Source organism: Saccopteryx leptura, chromosome 1 (genome assembly GCF_036850995.1).
Source record: "Saccopteryx leptura isolate mSacLep1 chromosome 1, mSacLep1_pri_phased_curated, whole genome shotgun sequence".
Taxonomy (NCBI): Eukaryota; Metazoa; Chordata; class Mammalia; order Chiroptera; family Emballonuridae; genus Saccopteryx; species Saccopteryx leptura.
In genome coordinates this window covers 8175122-8192237 of record NC_089503.1, presented here as the reverse complement: position 1 = coordinate 8192237, position 17116 = coordinate 8175122, and the positions used below count along the sequence as shown (strand labels likewise).

The following is a 17116-nucleotide window of genomic DNA, read 5'->3' as shown; positions in this document are numbered from 1 at the left end:
TGAGAATTATCCTCCAATCTCCACTCAAACCCTCACTCAGCACATCCTATCAGCCACTTCAGATCGGCTGAATCTGTCTTCCAAACGCGGTTTATTTAAGTGCAGCAGAGCTCCTTGGGGACTTTTACAAAAGAAGCTAGGTCTGGGGGAAGCCCAGTCTTAAAATGCACCACAGGTAATTCTGAAGGCAGTTCTGATGCACGTCAGAGAACCAGGCCTCGAGAAACTGCGCTAGAGGCACCGTGCGACGTACTGTATGTGCATTTAATCCTCGCAGTTCCCCTGTGAAGTATGTGTGTAACCAAATTTTAGGAATAGAGGTGACAACTGAGCCCCTACCCAGATAAGGAGGCAGTGGCAGGATGCCAGGCCCAAGCTCTCTGGCTCTATAGCCCGCGTCCCGTGCACTTTATCTAGGGACATTACATGGGCTCTTCCCTATGGCGGTGCAGAGGTTCGGGGTTGGGAGCCATGACCCGCCCTCCTCCTGGAAAGGTAGGAACCAGATCAATTCCACAAGATCTACCTATGAAGCTGGGGGAACCAAGGGCTCTCTCGGAACCTTTTCGCTCGGGGAGAAAAGATGCGAAGGAACTCTAGTCTCGAAGGACCCAGGGAGGCGGGGGAACTTTTTACTTGAAGAACTGCCTCGTTTCAACAACAACTTTATGGTTACCGGAAGTGCCTCCTCCTAGTCCCTTTCCCAGCCTCACGCGGGTGGGCTGCAGTTGGGGCGATGGCAGCAGCAGTCGCTGGGCCAGGCCCGGGGTCTGGACCTGGGGACTCCCCGGAAGGGCCCGAGGCGGAGGCTCCAGAACGTCGGAGGAAGGCGCACGGAATGCTGAAACTTTACTACGGCCTCTCGGAAGGGGAGGCGGCGGGGCGCTCCGGGGGATCGGACCCCCTAGACCCGACAGATCTTAATGGGGCGCACTTCGACCCGGAAGTCTATCTGGACAAGGTATGTTTGTGTGGGAGTAACTAGGCCCCGGGTATATTGCACCCCCAGATCATGCCTCCGACTGTTGCAGAGGTGAAGGAAACAGGGATTCATAAGAGGAAGACGACCCTCGGCCAGGACGATTCTCGGCCAGGCATTTGGGACAAAGCTGGAGCCTAAGGGGGCGTGGGAAGATTTGGTGGTGCGAAGTCTGAGGTCTCCCGATGTTTTGATAGGCCTGGCATTGGGGGCGTGGTCCAGGCGCTGACAGGGGCTGGACTGGGCCTTGGCTGGCTGTTCGGAGGATTTCAAGTTCTGAAAAACCTAAATATAGTTCCCCAAACCTAGTAACTCCTGAGCAATGCGACGTATAGGCTCCATTTTGGGATTACTGACAGGGATGGGAAGAGAATTTTCTTGCACTGAAAGCCTTCCAGTTAGGGACAAGGCTTGGAGACACGAGTACCCTCTGACCTGAACACTAAACACCTGATTTCCTGCAGCTGCGTAGAGAGTGCCCCCTTGCTCAGCTGATGGACAGTGAGACGGACATGGTGCGGCAGATCCGCGCTCTAGACAGCGACATGCAGACCCTAGTCTATGAGAACTACAACAAGTTCATCTCAGCCACAGGTGATTCCCACTGGGACACACCCTTCACAATCCCCCCTCCCCTGGGGCCCCTGGGTTGGAAAAACTGGCAGGGGATTTAGGAGGAGGAGACCCAAATTCCAATCCTACCCCGACATTAATCCCCTCTCACCTCTCCCTGTCAGATATTTTGTGCTCCAATGCCTATAGAGGTAATAGCTGCTCTCAGTGTTGTTTGAGGACCAAAGGGGAGAAAGGACAAAATGAAATTTTTGAATGAAATGATCTCTAAAATGAATAAATTTTTTAAAAAAGAAAACAAAAATAAATGAACAAATGAAATGAAATGAATTTGCCCTGGCTGGGTAGGTCAGTTGGTTAGAAAATCGTCTGGATACACAAAGGTTGTGGGTTTGAACCCTTGTAAGGGCACATAAAAGAATCAACCAATGAATGCATAAATCAGTGGAACAATGAATTGATGTTTCTCTTTCTCTTTCTCTCTCCCTGTTCCTCTCTAAAGTAAATTTTAAAAAATCTTTAAGCCCTGGCTGGATAGCTTGGTTGGTTAGAACATCATCCGAAGCACAGAGGTTGTCAGTTCAGTCCCTGGTCAAGTCACGTACAGGAACAGACAGATGTTACTGTCTCTGTCTTCCTCTCTTGCTCTAAAATCAATAAATAAAAATTAAAAATAGAGAAAAACCTTTAAAATGAAATTAATTTATCCAAAGTACTTATAATACCTGACACTAAGGATGCCTTAGTAAGGGTTACTTTCTGTCATTAGTGGTAGCTTTCTTCTCTGGTTCAGGTCTGTCTTGAGAATGGACTTGTCTCTCACCTTTTTCCTCCTCTCTGTTCCCCTCTCCTCCCCTTTCAGCAAAGAAACAGAAAAGTTAGGACATTAAGAGATAGATATCAAGTAAAGCATTTTCTCTTCAGGACATTGCTAGACAATGTGCAGCTCTAGCTTCTCCCTTGTGATGGTGAAATGCACTGTGTAGACTTTTATAATAATTTTGGACCCAAGTGCACTTAGTCCTGGATCCCAAGGGTCTACCTACAGTTCATGGGGATGCTCCATGTAACTATGGGCTACATTCTGATGTCTCACTCTGCTAGTGTCGCAGTGTTTGGTGTAATAACACGTCGTTATTCTTTTATCTGACTTGAGGCAGATTCAATGTGTAGGTGCCTTTCTATTTGTTTATATCTATAAAGACTATACAGTTTTTAAAGATTATTATTTATTTATTTACAGAGACAGAGAGGGAGTCAGTGAGAGGGATAGACAGGGACAGACAGGAACGGAGAGATGAGAAGCATCAATCATTAGTTTTTTGTTGCGCATTGCGACACTTTAGTTGTTCATTGAATGCTTTCTCATATGTGCCTTGACCGTGGGGCTACAGCAGACTGAGTAACCCCTTGCTTGAGCCAGCGACCTTGGGTTCGAGGTGGTAAGTTTTTGCTCGAACCAGATGAGCCTGCGCTCAAGTTGGCAACCTCGGGTCTCGAACCTGGGTTCTCCGCATCCCAGTCCGACGCTGTATCCATTGCGCCACCGCCTGGTCAGGCAAGACTATACAGTTTTATATTCATTCAATCAGTATTTATTGAATGCTGCTCTCTCTCTCTCCCTTTCCCTGCAAGGGATGTTCTGCACGTTGGAGATAAGGTAACAAGCCAGCTAGATCAAGCTCCTGCCTGGAGCCTGCACGCTAGTTGGAGAGACAGACAATAAATGAATACACAAATAAAAGAGCTAGAAAGTGTTATAAGAAATAAGAGTAAAAGAGTTGTGGGGGGGGCACCGTTAGCTAGTAAGTGTGAGAAGGCCTCACACCAAATGTCAAAAGGTGACATTTGAGCAGGGATTTGATGAGAGAGAGCCAGCCATAGGGGTAGGGTGGGTGGAGGGGCAAAGGCATTGAAGAGAAAGTACATCCTGTGTCTTCAGAGTGCAGCAGGTATTTTTAGGGAGGAGAGTAGTAGGTGACTAGGGTGGGGGCCAGAATAGGTAGTGACTTGTAAGTTTTTGTTAGGATCCTGCTCTTTACTCTGAGTAAAAGGAAATGAGCAGAATAGGTGACATGACTTTTTTTAGCACATGCGCACGCGTGAGAGAAAGACACACAGACACACACAGACAGGGATAGACAAACAAGAAGGGAGAGAGATGAGAAGCATCAGTTCTTTGTTGAGGCACCTTAATTGTTCATTGATTGCTTTCTCATATGTGCCTTGCCCAGGGGACTCCAGCTGAGCCAGTGACCCCTTACTCAAGCCAGCGACCTTGGGCTCAAGCCAGCGACCATGGGGTCATGTCTATGATCCCATGCTCGTGCCGGCAACCCCATGGTTAAGCTAGTGAACCCATTCTCAAGTCAGCAACCTTGAGTTTTCAAACCTGGGTCCTCAGCATCCTAGGCTGATGTTCTATTCACTGTGCTACTGCCTGATCAGGGAAGACTATTGTTTTAAAAGGACCACTCTGTCCATATTGTTGTGAATGAACTTTAGGGAGGCAGCATTGGCTGAGACACTCATTAGGAGGCTATTGCAGCAGCAGTCCAGACAAGATGCTAATGGAGCCTGACTTTGGTGGTGCAGTAAAGTGTCAACCTGGAATGCTGAGGTTACTGGCTTGAAACCCTGGGTTTGCTCGGTCAAGGCCCATACAGAGAAGCAATTACAACGAGTTGATGCTTCCCACTCCTACGCCCCCCTTTCTCTCTCTCCTCCCTCTAAAAAAAAAACCCAATTTTTTTTAGCGAGTGAAAAAAAGAGTGGGGGTGGACAGGCAGGAAGGGAGAGGTGTGAGAAGCATCAACTCATAGTTTGGCACCTTAGTTGTTCATTGATTGCTTTCTCATCTGTGCCTTGATTGGAGGGCTACAGCCGAGCCAGTGACCCCTGGCTCAAGTCAGCAACCTCTGGGATCAAGCCAGCCACTGTGGGGTCATGTCTATGATCCCATGCTCAAACTGGATGAGCCGCGCTCAAGCCAGTTACTTGGAGTTTCGAACCTGGGTCTTCAACATCCCAGGTTGATGCTCTGTCCACTGTGCCACCCCTGGGAATGAGCAGACAGGTCTCTGCTAAGTGTCTGTGTCCTCCTTTGGGTCTGGGCATCTTTTGAGGGCAGGGACTGTCACTCCATGGGCTGCCTTCCCACCACACCAGGGTTAGGGGCACACAAAGGGTGCTCAGAAAATACCTGCTGCACTGACACCCCCCCTTCATTTACTGTGACCAAGCATCATTGCATCACGGATTGCACAGAAACATCAACGTGACCCTCCAGTAGTGGGCTCAGGCGCGTTTGGGAAGGGGACAAGTGTGTGTGAGAGCACCTGGACTGTCCCAGAGCCCAGTGCTGTGCCTGGTACTGCCTCCCCGCCACCATCTCTGCCCTTTTCTGTGTGCCCTTGCCCTCCCAGACACCATCCGAAAGATGAAGAACGATTTCCGGAAGATGGAGGACGAGATGGACCGGCTGGCCACCAACATGGCTGTGATTACCGACTTTAGTGCGCGCATCAGTGCCACACTGCAGGACCGCCATGAGCGCATCACCAAGCTGGCAGGTGGGCCCTGCCCCCCCCCCCCCAGAAGGTGCTGAAGTGGGCCGCCTTCGGGGCCTTGGGGCCAGCACCACCTCAACGCCTGCCTCACTCCCCCAGGGGTCCACGCTCTGCTGCGGAAGCTGCAGTTCCTCTTCGAGCTGCCCTCGCGCCTCACCAAGTGTGTGGAGCTGGGCGCCTACGGGCAGGCAGTACGCTACCAGGGCCGCGCGCGGGCTGTGCTGCAGCAGTACCAGCACCTGCCCTCCTTCCGCGCCATCCAGGATGACTGCCAGGTCATCACTGCCCGCCTGGCCCAGCAGCTACGGCAGCGCTTCAGGTGTGGCCCTTCCCCCTCCCCTCCCCCTCCCCTGCCCGGTGCTGTCCCTCCCGCGGAGCCCCTCCCCGAATTCTGTGCTCCTGTGCTTCCCTGCCATCTTCCTCCTGGCAGGGAGGGCGGCTCAGGTGCTCCTGAGCAGGCGGAGTGTGTGGAGCTGCTGCTGGCCCTGGGGGAGCCAGCTGAGGAGCTGTGCGAGGAGTTCCTGGCGCATGCCCGAGGGCGGCTGGAGGCGGAGCTGAGAAGCCTGGAGGCGGAGCTGGGGCCCTCGCCTCCAGCCCCGGATGTGTTAGAATTCACCGACCACGGAGGCAGTGGCTTCGTCGGTGGCCTGTGCCAGGTGGCCACAGCCTACCAGGAGCTGTTTGCCAACCAGGGCCAGGCGGGTGCTGAGAAGCTGGCAGCCTTCGCCCGGGAGCTGGGAGGCCGCTACTTTGCGCTGGTGGAGAGGCGGCTGGCGCAGGAGCAGGGTGGCAGTGACAACTCACTGCTGGTGCGGGCGCTGGATCGCTTCCACCGGCGCCTGAGGGCTCCTGGGGCCCTGCTGCCTGCCGCGGGGCTGGCTGAGGCTGCCACGGAGATTGTGGAGCGAGTGGCCCGTGAGCGCCTGGGCCACCACCTGCAGGGCCTGCGGGCGGCCTTCCTGGGCTGCCTGACCGATGTGCGGCAGGCGCTGGCCACACCGCGCCTTGTTGGGAAGGAAGGCCCTGGCCTGGCTGAGCTGCTGGCCAATGTGGCCAGCTCCACCCTGAGCCACATCAAGGCCTCGCTGGCTGCTGTGCACCTCTTCACCGCCAAGGAGGTGTCTTTCTCCAACAAGCCCTACTTCCGGGTATGGCCTGGCCCTGGGCATTTCCCCCCCCCCTCTTTCTGGATATTCTTTTATTCATTCTACAGGTTGATAGTTACTAGTGTACACAGTTCATGACCCCAGGCACCTGGCTGTGGTTTCAGGCTGTCGTGAGGGAGGTTGGCACAGCCTGGAGGGGTGGGAAGGCTCTAAGGGCATCTGGAAGCAGGGTTCCTGGTGCCAGGGTGCAGGACGGAGCTATCCCTTGGTGACAGGATAGGGCATTGATGGTTCCAGCAGAGGATCACTGGCAGCCCCTGCCTGGAGAAGGGGACCTGCTATATATCCAGGCCCTTCCTCCTAACAGGGCGAGTTCTGCAGCCAGGGCGTCCGTGAGGGCCTCATCGTGGGTTTCATCCGGTCCATGTGTCAGACAGCTCAGAGCTTCTGTGACAGCCCTGGGGAGAAAGGGGGTGCCACACCACCTGCCCTGCTCCTGCTCCTCTCCCGCCTCTGCCTGGACTATGAGACAGCCACCATCTCCTACATTCTCACCCTCACTGATGAACAGTTTCTGGTGCAGGTGAGCTGCCAGCTCGCAGCAGGGTAGGGGATGGTGGTGCTGGGAACACGGGGGGCTAGGTCGTGCCCTTATGGTCAGACCCAGGCCAGCTGCCTGTGCCCAACCCAATTGTTGCCCAGCCTGTGCCCAGCTCCCGGTTGGCAGTGGCCCCCAGTACCCACTGCCTCTCTATCCTCTGCATCCCTGGCTCAGGACCAGTCTCCAGTGACACCTGTGAGCACACTGTGTGCAGAGGCCAGGGAGACAGCCCGGCGGCTGCTGACCCACTATGTGAAGGTGCAGGGCCTGGTCATATCACAGATGCTGCGCAAGAGTGTGGAGACACGGGACTGGCTCAGTACCCTTGAGCCCCGGAACGTGCGTGCTGTCATGAAGCGGGTGGTGGAAGACACAACGGCTATTGATGTGCAGGTGCTGGCCAGGGGAGCCTCATGCAGACTTGAGTTTCTGGGGAAATGGCCCTCGAGGGCCGACTGCAGGAGCCAGGCAGTACCTGCTTCCATGGCCTCACTCCTCCTCTGCCCCAGACTGTGGTGTCATTATTCCCATTTCACTTATAAGGAAGCTGAGCCCCAGTGTTACCCAGAAAATAGGGGCCTCAGTATCAATTTTATTTTTCCATTGAGATAGAAGAGAAGCATCAACTTGCTTCACTTAGTTGTTCCATTTAGTTGTGCTCTCATTGATTGCTTCTCCTACATGCTCTGACTTGGGGTCGAACCTGTGACCTCTGGCACGCCAGCTCAACACTATCCACTGAGCAACCGCGCCAGGGCCTCAGCGCTATATCATACCTTTGCCCCACTCCACTAGTACTGAAGTGACTGGGTAACAACTGGATACCAAACCCAGACTTCCCTGTGATTCTTTTTTTTAAAAGTTGAGTTTAGAGAGGAAGGAAGGAAGGGAGAGAAATTAGTTGGTTTTTGTATGTGCCCTGACTGGGGATTGAACCCACAACCTTGGTGTATTGGGCTGATGCTCAACCAACTGAGCGACCTTGCCAGGGATAACCTGTGATTCTTGTTGCAAATAAGTGTGTAATAGGGCATCCTTGGCCTAGGGCACCTGGTAGGCTAGATGTCCCCTGGGCCCTGGCCTCCTTGCAGTGTCTTCTTCCACCACCAGGTGGGGCTCCTGTACGAAGAAGGTGTTCGCAAGGCCCAGAGCAGTGACTCCAGCAAGAGGACCTTCTCTGTGTACAGCAGTTCTCGGCAGCAGGGTCGTTATGCACCAAGCTATACACCGAGGTCTGCTCATCAGGGTAGTCCCTGGGGAAATGGACAAAGGATAACAGGTGCTTTGTGGGCTCTGAATATTTGTTCCCACCCCCTTCCAGTGCCCCGATGGACACCAACCTTTTGAGCAATATCCAGAAGCTGTTCTCTGAACGAATTGATGTGTTCAGCCCTGTGGAGTTCAACAAGGTCTGAAGCTTAGAGTGACCCTCGCCTTTTAGGGGCCTCGGGGAAGGTTGGCTGGAAGAGCCTCACACTTGCTCAGGGAGCTGGAGGACTCTGTCCTCTTAGTCTCTATCTCTGAGGGATGTTTCTAGGAGTGAATGGTGAATGGTTGTCCAAAGCCCCACCATCACCATCCCATGGCCCGGTGCTCTGACCTTGGTGTGCTCCCAGCCTGGGTCTGGGTGCTAGTATGCCTCTAGCCCTTGTACTGGTGCCCGCAGTACTGGGTCCTCCCCAGGGATTCCCATTCACATCGTGGTCTCTGCCGAACCCAGCCTATGCTCAGGGACCTGGTGTTCTCCCTCTAACTCAATAAGTCTCCCCTCCCCCATCAGTGCTGACCCCCCATCTCTGCCTGTGATTTGATTGCTGGGCACTCCTGCCCTGCTTTAGCCCGGACGATGGGGCTAATGTGTCCCTCCCTCTGTGGGTCTTTCCATGCCATCACAGTTCCTGGCATCTTACTGCCTCCCTGGCCCCTGCCCAGAATGTGTATGCCCTTCCTCGGGGATCCAGTGCTTCTCCCCAACCTCTGCTGTTGTGGAGCTGCATCCCTGTGCCCCTTCCTGCAGGTGTCGGTGCTGACGGGCATCATCAAGATCAGCCTGAAGACGCTGCTGGAGTGTGTGCGGCTGCGCACCTTTGGGCGCTTTGGGCTGCAGCAGGTGCAAGTGGACTGCCACTTCCTGCAGCTCTACCTGTGGCGCTTCGTGGCCGATGAAGAGCTTGTGCATCTGCTGCTGGACGAAGTGGTAGCCTCCGCTGCCCTGCGCTGCCCAGACCCGGTGCCCATGGAACCCAGTGTGGTAGAGGTCATTTGCGAGCGCGGATAGGCCCAGCCGTTGTCCTGCGCGGGCTTGCGGGGCTTCCCCAACCCGCGCACTCCCTGGCTTGCGGCCCGGGTGGCCCTTCCCCTCTGTCCTCATGACCGCCTAATAAAGATGTGCTGTCTCCTCCCTCTCGCTTGCTGGGGCGGGACTTGCGGGGGGTGGAGTTGTGAGGCTGAGGCTTAAGATTCGGCATCGGAGGCTGTGGCGCCGGACTCGCCCCAGAGTGCCGATTGGCTGATCTGCTGGGCCCAGGATAGGCCGGGGGCGGATCCATTTAAAGAGCTTTCGGCACCAGTCTGAGCTCAGCCCAGACAGGTGCAGGCGTTGTGGTCCTGTATCCGTCTCGTCACCGAGCCCATCTCCTGGAGGATGGGGTGGGGTGTGTCTCCTTAACGGGCTTTTGTGAACCCCACCTCCTGGCGGAGCGAAGACCATGGCCCCTCAGGGCTCCCGGGCCCCGCTGGAATTCGGGGGACCCCTGGGTAATGGGGCAGAGAGAGGGGACCTGGGGCCAGAGATTCCTCAAGGGAAGGCTGGAGGGGTGAGCTGCGAGCGGGGTGAAGCAGGATCGGAAAGCTTGAAGGGTTGTCCGGAGGCAGAGGGGCCTGGGGGTTTGTAAGGGTATAGAAAGGGGGCCTAGAAGGAGCCAGTTCTGGGGGCTGTAGAGCGCGGGATTTGTGGAGAGGAAGCTCAGTTCTGGGGGCTGTAGAGCGCGGGATTTGTGGAGTGGAGGGCTGGACAGAGTCCGGGGAACAGGAGGAAGGTCTTAGAGGAAGCCAACATGAAAGTTTGGGGAGGGGACACTGGAGGCGACTAGGCTCCTGTGGGGTCGGGGGGGAGTTGGGGAGCGGATACCCGACGTGATCGGCTCTGTCCTCCAGGCGCTGCGGCGCTGATGGTGCTGCTACCTGCCACCATGTTCCACCTGCTCTTGGTGGCTCGCTCGGGGCCAGCACGCCTTCTGAGCCTCCCCCAGTACCTGCCAGGACCCGAGATTCTGTGGAGCCCCCGGGCGCTGCTGCTGTGGTTCACCTGGCTTGGCCTGCAGGCGGCGTTCTACCTACTGCCGGCTCGCAAGGTGTGGACTCCGCTAGGACACGCGGGGACGGAGGGGAGGGTTCTGCAAGAAGAAAGGCACCCTCAGCCCTTATCAGAGCCCCTTTGTGCCCACAGATGGCTGAGGGCCAGGAGTTGAAGGACAAGAGTCGCCTGCGCTACCCCATTAACGGTGCCTGGGGCTGGGTCCTTTTGCTGGAATTGCACGGGTGGGGTGGAGTTCCAGGACTAGTGGGATTAACCCCTGACCCCGAGCTCCGTTCTGTGCATATGCCTCTTCTGCCCAGGACAGGCCGGGGGACTCTCACTGCCTCTCTGCACACCCTGTCCCCTCACCCCTTTCTGCAGCATTTGCTGCTACTCTGCACCACAGCAGTTGCTGAGGTAATTTTCTGAAAGCCAAGATGTCAACCGAATGGCTTGGAGCAGGATCTGTGAACTCCCTGGGCTTTGAGCTGTGTGTGTTTGCTTGTGTTTGGGGGGGGGGGGGGGGAGCGGAGGTGGAGGGGCGTGGTCCCCAGGACTCACCCTGTGCTGTGTGCAGGCTTCCAGGCCCTGGTGCTGACGGCCCTGTTAGTGGGCCTGGGGGTGTCGGCTGGGCTGCCACTGGGGGCGCTCACGGAAATGCTCCTGCCCTTGGCGTTTGTGGCCACCCTCACCGCCTTCGTCTTCAGCCTCCTTCTCTATCTGAAGGCACTGGTAGCCCCTGCCTCTGCCCTGGCACCTGGGGGGAACTCAGGTGAGAGGGGTTCCGATAGGGTGCGGATGGAGGCAGACGGGGATGCTTGCTTGCACCTTCACTCTCTGTATTCTCCAGGCAATCCCATTTACGACTTTTTCCTGGGACGGGAGCTCAACCCGCGCGTCTGTTCCTTTGACTTCAAATATTTCTGCGAACTGCGCCCTGGCCTCATCGGCTGGGTATGCTGGGCATGGCTAAATGGGGTTTAGACCAGCAGGAGGGGTGGGGTAGGCAAGACAGGCCCAGTATTGCGCAGGCGTAAATCAATCGTCATTCATTCATTCCACAAATATTTGCAGTCCAACATGTGCCCTAGGCACTGCTCTAAGTACTGGGATACAGGAGAAAAAAATTACAGAAAAGAAAAAAAAATCTTTCCTTGTGGAGCCTACATTCTAATGGAAAGACAGACAAACAAATAAGTATATATAGCAGGTGAGGGGATGCTGAGTGTTCTGGAGAAAAGCAAAGCAGGGAAGGAGTTGGGAGAGCAGGTGCAATTTTAAATAAAGCAGTCAAGCACAAAATCTATTTCAAGAAGAGAGTGAGCCTATGCTGCTTGCTAGTCAGTGCAGAACTTAGAACTGATGAACACTGGTGACCTTGACTGACATGCCAACGGTGTTTCTCAGTTATAATCAGTGCTGGGCTATGATCAGGATTTCCCAAAAGTCCCTCGTGTCACCCTGGAGACCTCATCCAGAGGCAGGAGGCATGCCAAGTGCCCGGGATCCGGTCCCAGCCTCCAAGGCGATGTCCTGGTGTGTGCAGTGGGATCAAGGAAGAGCTTCCTCCTAAGATTGTTGTGAGCATCAGAAGTGGTCATCTAAGGCCAGCAGCCAACCCACTGCTACCTGCTGGGGGTGCTCTGTACAGGCTGGCTGCCAGCCACCGTTACTGAGCACTTACTATGTGCCACACTGTGCTTAGTGCCTCACGTGCGTCATGTCAGTGAGTCCTCAGGCAGCAGCGAGACATGTCCGTAATTCTCTCCGTTTTCCACGTAGGGGTGGGGAAGGTGGGCTTTAGGTAAGCAAGTTTTCCAAGTGGGGAAGCTAAGATTCCAAACCAGGTCTGTTTTCACTCTCAAGCCTGAAGCATCCATTTACTCCCTATGCTGCTGCACTCCCAGAGGGAACACTAGAGGACAGGGCAAGAGAAAGCAGGCTGGGAGTGCCACCGAGGTGGCCCATTCCATTCTCTGACCCTGGGTACAGGGGCTGGGTCTATTTGTCAAAGTTGGAGAATAGTGATTGACAGTTGAGAAATGGGGAGAGGCTGGCCGCTGACCACCCAGGTGCTGCCCCCTCTGTGGAGACAGGCTGGGGACAGACTGTCCTGTCTCCCCTAACCCCCAGGTCTTCATCAACCTGGCCCTGCTGGTGCAGGAAGCAGAACTTCGGGGGAGTCCCTCCCTGGCCATGTGGCTGGTCAATGGCTTCCAGTTACTCTATGTGGGTGATGCCCTCTGGCATGAGGTGAGGTTGGCCTAGACAGGGGAGGCAGGGGAAGTTGCCCAAGGACCTTGTAGAGACTAAACCAGGGTGTCTGTGTCTGGGTCCCGTCCCCACAGGAAGCTGTCCTCACCACCATGGACATCACACATGATGGGTTTGGCTTCATGCTGGCCTTTGGGGACCTAGCCTGGGTACCCTTCACCTACAGCCTGCAGGCCCAGTTCCTGCTGTATCACCCACAGCCCCTGGAGTTACCCCTGGCTTCAGTCATCGGCCTCATCAACGGTCAGTCGGGAGGGGGCAGCAGGCTGGGTGCATCCTTCTCCCTCCCCTTTCATTCATTCAGTTTATTCAACACCCACTAGGTAGGTGCTAAGCCTCAGGCCCTTTAAAGCTGGGGGCTGGATCCTGGGTCCAGGAAGACTGGGTTTGGGCTGTGGGGGAATGATCAGGGTCAGGCAGAAGGATGTGACCCTCAACCCTGACTGCCTGCTCATGCTTTCTCTCAGCTGTTGGTTACTACATCTTCCGTGGAGCCAATTCTCAGAAAAATACCTTTCGAAAGAATCCTTCTGACCCCAGAGTGGCTGGTGAGCTGGGTTTCTAGAGTGGCATAAGTGAGGTGGGGCAGCTGGACTTCCCAGCGGTCACCCACCCCCTACCTGTCTCTCCCCAGATCTCGAGACTATCTCTACAGCCACGGGGAGACAGCTGCTAGTGTCTGGGTGGTGGGGTATGGTCCGCCATCCCAACTACCTTGGAGACCTCATTATGGCTCTAGCCTGGTCCTTGCCCTGTGGTGAGTGGCTTGGGTTGGTACAGGGTGGGGCCACATGTGTGAGGGGCAGAGATGGATTGGTAACCACAGGATACCCAGTCTGGGTGTGGAGAATAGGGGTGCACCCCAGTGGAGGGAATAGTCAGGGAGCTGGAGATGGACTCAGGATATGGGTGGGACAGACCTCTGTGCCAGCTTAGCACTGCTGGCACCTTGTTACAGACCCTGGACCTTTCACCATTGAGCTCCGATGCCCCCATGAGCCATTGGGTATGGAAACCTTTGTGATCTGGGGGGCCAGCTGAGTGCTTACAGAGACCCCATCCCTACAGGGGTGTCTCACCTGCTGCCCTACTTCTACCTCCTCTACTTCACTGCGCTGCTGGTACACCGTGAGGCCCGGGATGAGCAGCAGTGTTTGCAGAAGTATGGCCTGGCCTGGCACGAATACTGCCGGCGTGTGCCTTACCGAATTGTGCCCTACATTTACTGAAGTGGCTCCACCCACACCAGAAGCCTGGACACGCCTATGACTCAAAAGCCTGTACTCAGTCCTGCCCTGAGCTCCAACAGGCAGGGATAAACAGCCTCAGAGAGGTGGTCGGAGCAAGGAGAAAATGAAGCCAGTACCCAAAAATGCAGTGTGTGTGGAGGGGAGTTGCTCTTACTCTTGGATAAATATCTGGAACCCTTATTGCCATTTCTCTCCCAGTCTGGGGCAGGGGTGTTTAAAAACTGGCTGGGGCAGCCCTGATCAGGGAGAAGCTGAGGTGACTTGTGGGCCCCAAAGTCTAGGGGTGGGTGGGGACAACAGCTGTCTCTCAGAAATGGGCACCGCTGACAGGGCAGGTCAGTTACAGCTTTATTGATGACAAGATGTCTGTAGTTCAGCCAGAGAGTTCCTCGATGAGAGTCCTCGGGGCAGGTGGCAGGGGACCTCCCCACAGCCGCTCCAACTCCCCAGTGAGGGCTGCCACCTCCCCAGCTGCCACAGCGTGAGCTCGGTGGGCCCTGGCACAGTCCAGAGCCAGGGCTGGGAGGGCCACCTCATTTTCGTTGGTCCAAGCCATTAGGAACTGGCATTTCTTCCGAGCCCGGTAGAGGTCATCTCGCTCTTCAGTAGTCTCGGCTTGTTTCCGGGCCCGGCCCAGGGTCTGCACCAGGTGCCCCAGCGCTGCCAGCGTGTAGCCCTTCTGGTTGGCAGGGCCTTCGCCCAGCAAGATGAGGGCGGCCTCGCGCATGGCACCCCGTGTGCCCAGGGGCCCAGGTGGATGCTCGCCCGCTTCCAGAACTTGAGCTGCGGCCTGCAGGGCTTCTTCAGCGGAGGCAAAGATTTGCTGGGCACCCAGGGCTCCCGAAACGCCAAGCAGGGTGGCGCAGAAGTCGGAGAGCAGCGCATCGTCGCCGCCGTGATACAGGGCAAGAGTGTGTGCATAGGAGAACAGCACGTTGGGCAGCTGGAAGCGTATGAGCGGCGAGGTCCGGCCGCGGCTCAGGCTGGCCAGCGTGGGTATCCGGGTGGGCACCGCGGGCGTGCAGGCCCCCGGGCTGTCTCCGAGAGCCATCTTCTCGGAGGCCGGGGACTCGGCGGCAGCTGCATCCTTCATCGGATCCGGCGGCGTTCTCGCGGCGGCAGGATCCAGCTCCGCGGCCTCACCGCCCGGGGTTTCATCCAGCTCCTCCAAAAGTCGTGGCTCGGCCCCGCGACCCCACCACCACGGCCGCCACGGCGGCAGCAGCCGCCCAGCTTCGCCACGGCTCAGCAGCTGCTCGAAGGCCGCCTTCTCGGCCGGAGCTAGCTGCTCCCAGAGTCCTAACGGGCCGCCGGGCGCCGGGCCAGGTCTGAGGCCTGCGTCCTCCAATTCTTCCTCGGTCTCGCGTTGCTGACGCAGCCGGCGCAGGGCGCTGGCTAGGCGGCTGGGAGAGGCGCTGCGGCCGCGGAGCTCTCCCAGCACCTGGTCACGGTAGAAGTCTTCGGCGCAGGTACCGTGCGCCCGGTAGCAGCGCAGCGAGCAGTAGGGCACATTGCAGCGGGGACAGGTGTAGCGCGCTGGCTGGACCTCCCCGGCCGGGCAGAAACCACAGGGCCCCGCCGGCTCCATGGCAACCGGCGCCGCGTGCCACCCGCGAAAGCACAGGGGTTGTAGGTCGGCAACTTCCGGCGATTGTCGGTTACTTCTGCCTGTTTATACGACCTACGAGCGCCTCGTCAAACTCCCCGAAGATTCTCGGCAACTTCCGCCCACACCTTTCTCCAGGAAAGCTTGGGCACGCGCAGGAGCCGGTCGTGACGTAAGATCCCGCCCTGCGCCTGTGAGGTAGGGCGGCGCGCTTCGCCGGTACCAGCTCGCCACCTGGTGGTTGCCTTCGTTGCACTTTAAAGCGCAGAGGCAGAAATCGTTCTTGCGGAGAACCTGCACTGGGTCATTAATTGTGCCAGACCCGTGAGAGATGAAACGCGTTCCTGCGCTGTAGGGGCAGCCATTGTACTAGGGTACAGACAAATGAAGGGGAGAAAGTGAAAAGGCCAAAGAGGGGTATCTAGCCTGGTTCGAGTATGTGTTGGGGGCATTTTCCTTCTTCAAACCAAAACATTTAACAAATATCTGAGCTCCTGTTCGATTTCCTCCTCCAAACCTATCGTTCATCCAAGTTTTTGTTTTTTTGGTTTTTTTTTAAAAGATTTTACTTACTGATTTTAGAGAGAGGAGAGGAGAGGAGGGGTTGGGGAGGAGCAGGAACATCAACACGTAGTAGTTGCTTCTTGTATGTGCCTTGACCCTGCAAGCCCGAGTTCCGGACTGGCCACCTCAGCATTCCAGGTCACCGCTCTAGCACTGCCACCACAGGCCAGGTTCGTCCATCCAACTGTAAAGTGCAGATTCCACAGTAGGCGCCAGAAGCATTGAGCAGAGATGGAGTCCTATCGTGATGGACCGTATTACCGCTTGTGGTAGAGTGGGGGCGAATCCTGCCGAGCACTGTGAATTGATCCTTGGAGCCCCTGAAAGCAAGCTGTGGCCGGTCCCTCCACATCCAATCCCACCTAGTCAGTTCTGCATTCAAAATAGCTTGTACTTATTTCATTATGGATCTAGATGTATTTTATAACCGTCAAGTCAGTTCATTTTTTTCCCCCCAAGATTTTATTTACTTATTTTAGAGAAAGGGTGGGAGGAGCAGGAAGCATCAACCCACAATAGTTCCAGGGTTTCAAACCAGTGACTTCAGCATTCCGGGATAATGCTTTATCCACTGCACCACCACAGGTCAGGGCATTTCTTTTTCTTTCGAGTTTTTGAAGTTGATTAGCAAAGCAGTGAGACTGAGTCAAGTTGGTGCTTTTTTTTTTTTTAAGCATGAGACAGCAAGGGAGAGAGATAAGAAGCATCGGCTTGTAGTTGTGTCACTTTAGTTCAGGGGCTGGGAACCTTTTTGGTTGAGAGAGCCATGCACGCCACATATTTTAAAATGTAATTCTGTGAGAGCCATACAACGACCCGTGTACGTTAAGCATTATCCAATAAATTTTTTTTTTTTGTATTTTTCCGAAGCTAGAAATGGGGAGAGACAGTCAGACAGACTCCCGCATGCGTCCGACCGGGATCCACCCGGCGCGCCCACCAGGGGGCGTCGCTCTTTCGCGACCAGAGCCACTCTAGCGCCTGGGGCAGAGGCCAAGGAGCCATCCCCAGCGCCAGGGCCATCTTTGCTCCAGTGGAGCATCGGCTGCGGGAGGGGAAGAGAGAGACAGAGAGGAAGGAGAGGGGGCGGGGTGGAGAAGCAGATGGGTGCCTCTCCTGTGTGCCCTGGCCGGGAATCGAACCCGGGACTCCTGCACGCCAGGCCGACGCTATCCAATAAAAATTTGGTGTTGTCCCAGAGGACAGCTGTGATTGGCTCCAGCCACCCGTGACCATGAACAGGAGTGGTAGGAAATGAATGGATTATAATACATGAGAATGTTTTATATTTTTAAC

General features: G+C 55.7%; 3 protein-coding genes across 4 annotated transcripts; 2 read left to right on the top strand and 1 right to left on the bottom strand.

Annotated features, from left to right (window-relative positions):
- Window positions 1-651: 651 nt before the first annotated feature.
- Window positions 652-9229, top strand: VPS51 (VPS51 subunit of GARP complex). Its single transcript, XM_066346380.1, has 10 exons — window positions 652-961; window positions 1444-1573; window positions 4978-5124; window positions 5221-5440; window positions 5552-6269; window positions 6595-6810; window positions 7003-7221; window positions 7939-8060; window positions 8150-8237; window positions 8846-9229. The coding sequence occupies exons 1-10, from the start codon at window positions 737-739 to the stop codon at window positions 9104-9106; spliced, it is 2346 nt and encodes a 781-aa protein (XP_066202477.1). The 5' UTR covers window positions 652-736; the 3' UTR covers window positions 9107-9229.
- A 154-nt stretch (window positions 9230-9383) lies between these two features.
- On the top strand, window positions 9384-13830 carry TM7SF2 (transmembrane 7 superfamily member 2). 2 transcript variants are annotated; one of them, XM_066346166.1, is made up of 10 exons: window positions 9384-9585; window positions 9985-10181; window positions 10277-10331; window positions 10704-10898; window positions 10977-11080; window positions 12260-12379; window positions 12475-12643; window positions 12868-12948; window positions 13035-13157; window positions 13469-13830. In XM_066346166.1, exons 1-10 carry the CDS (start codon window positions 9537-9539, stop codon window positions 13627-13629), a joined length of 1254 nt encoding a protein of 417 aa, XP_066202263.1. In that variant the 5' UTR covers window positions 9384-9536; the 3' UTR covers window positions 13630-13830. The 2 variants fall into 2 exon arrangements, with proteins under 2 accessions (XP_066202263.1, XP_066202350.1); XM_066346253.1 differs by having other exon boundaries at window positions 9525-9644.
- Window positions 13831-13981: 151 nt separating this feature from the next.
- On the bottom strand, window positions 13982-15634 carry ZNHIT2 (zinc finger HIT-type containing 2). Its single transcript, XM_066360360.1, has one exon. It carries the CDS (start codon window positions 15236-15238, stop codon window positions 14024-14026), a length of 1215 nt encoding a protein of 404 aa, XP_066216457.1. The 5' UTR covers window positions 15239-15634; the 3' UTR covers window positions 13982-14023.
- Between the last annotated feature and the right edge of the window lie 1482 nt (window positions 15635-17116).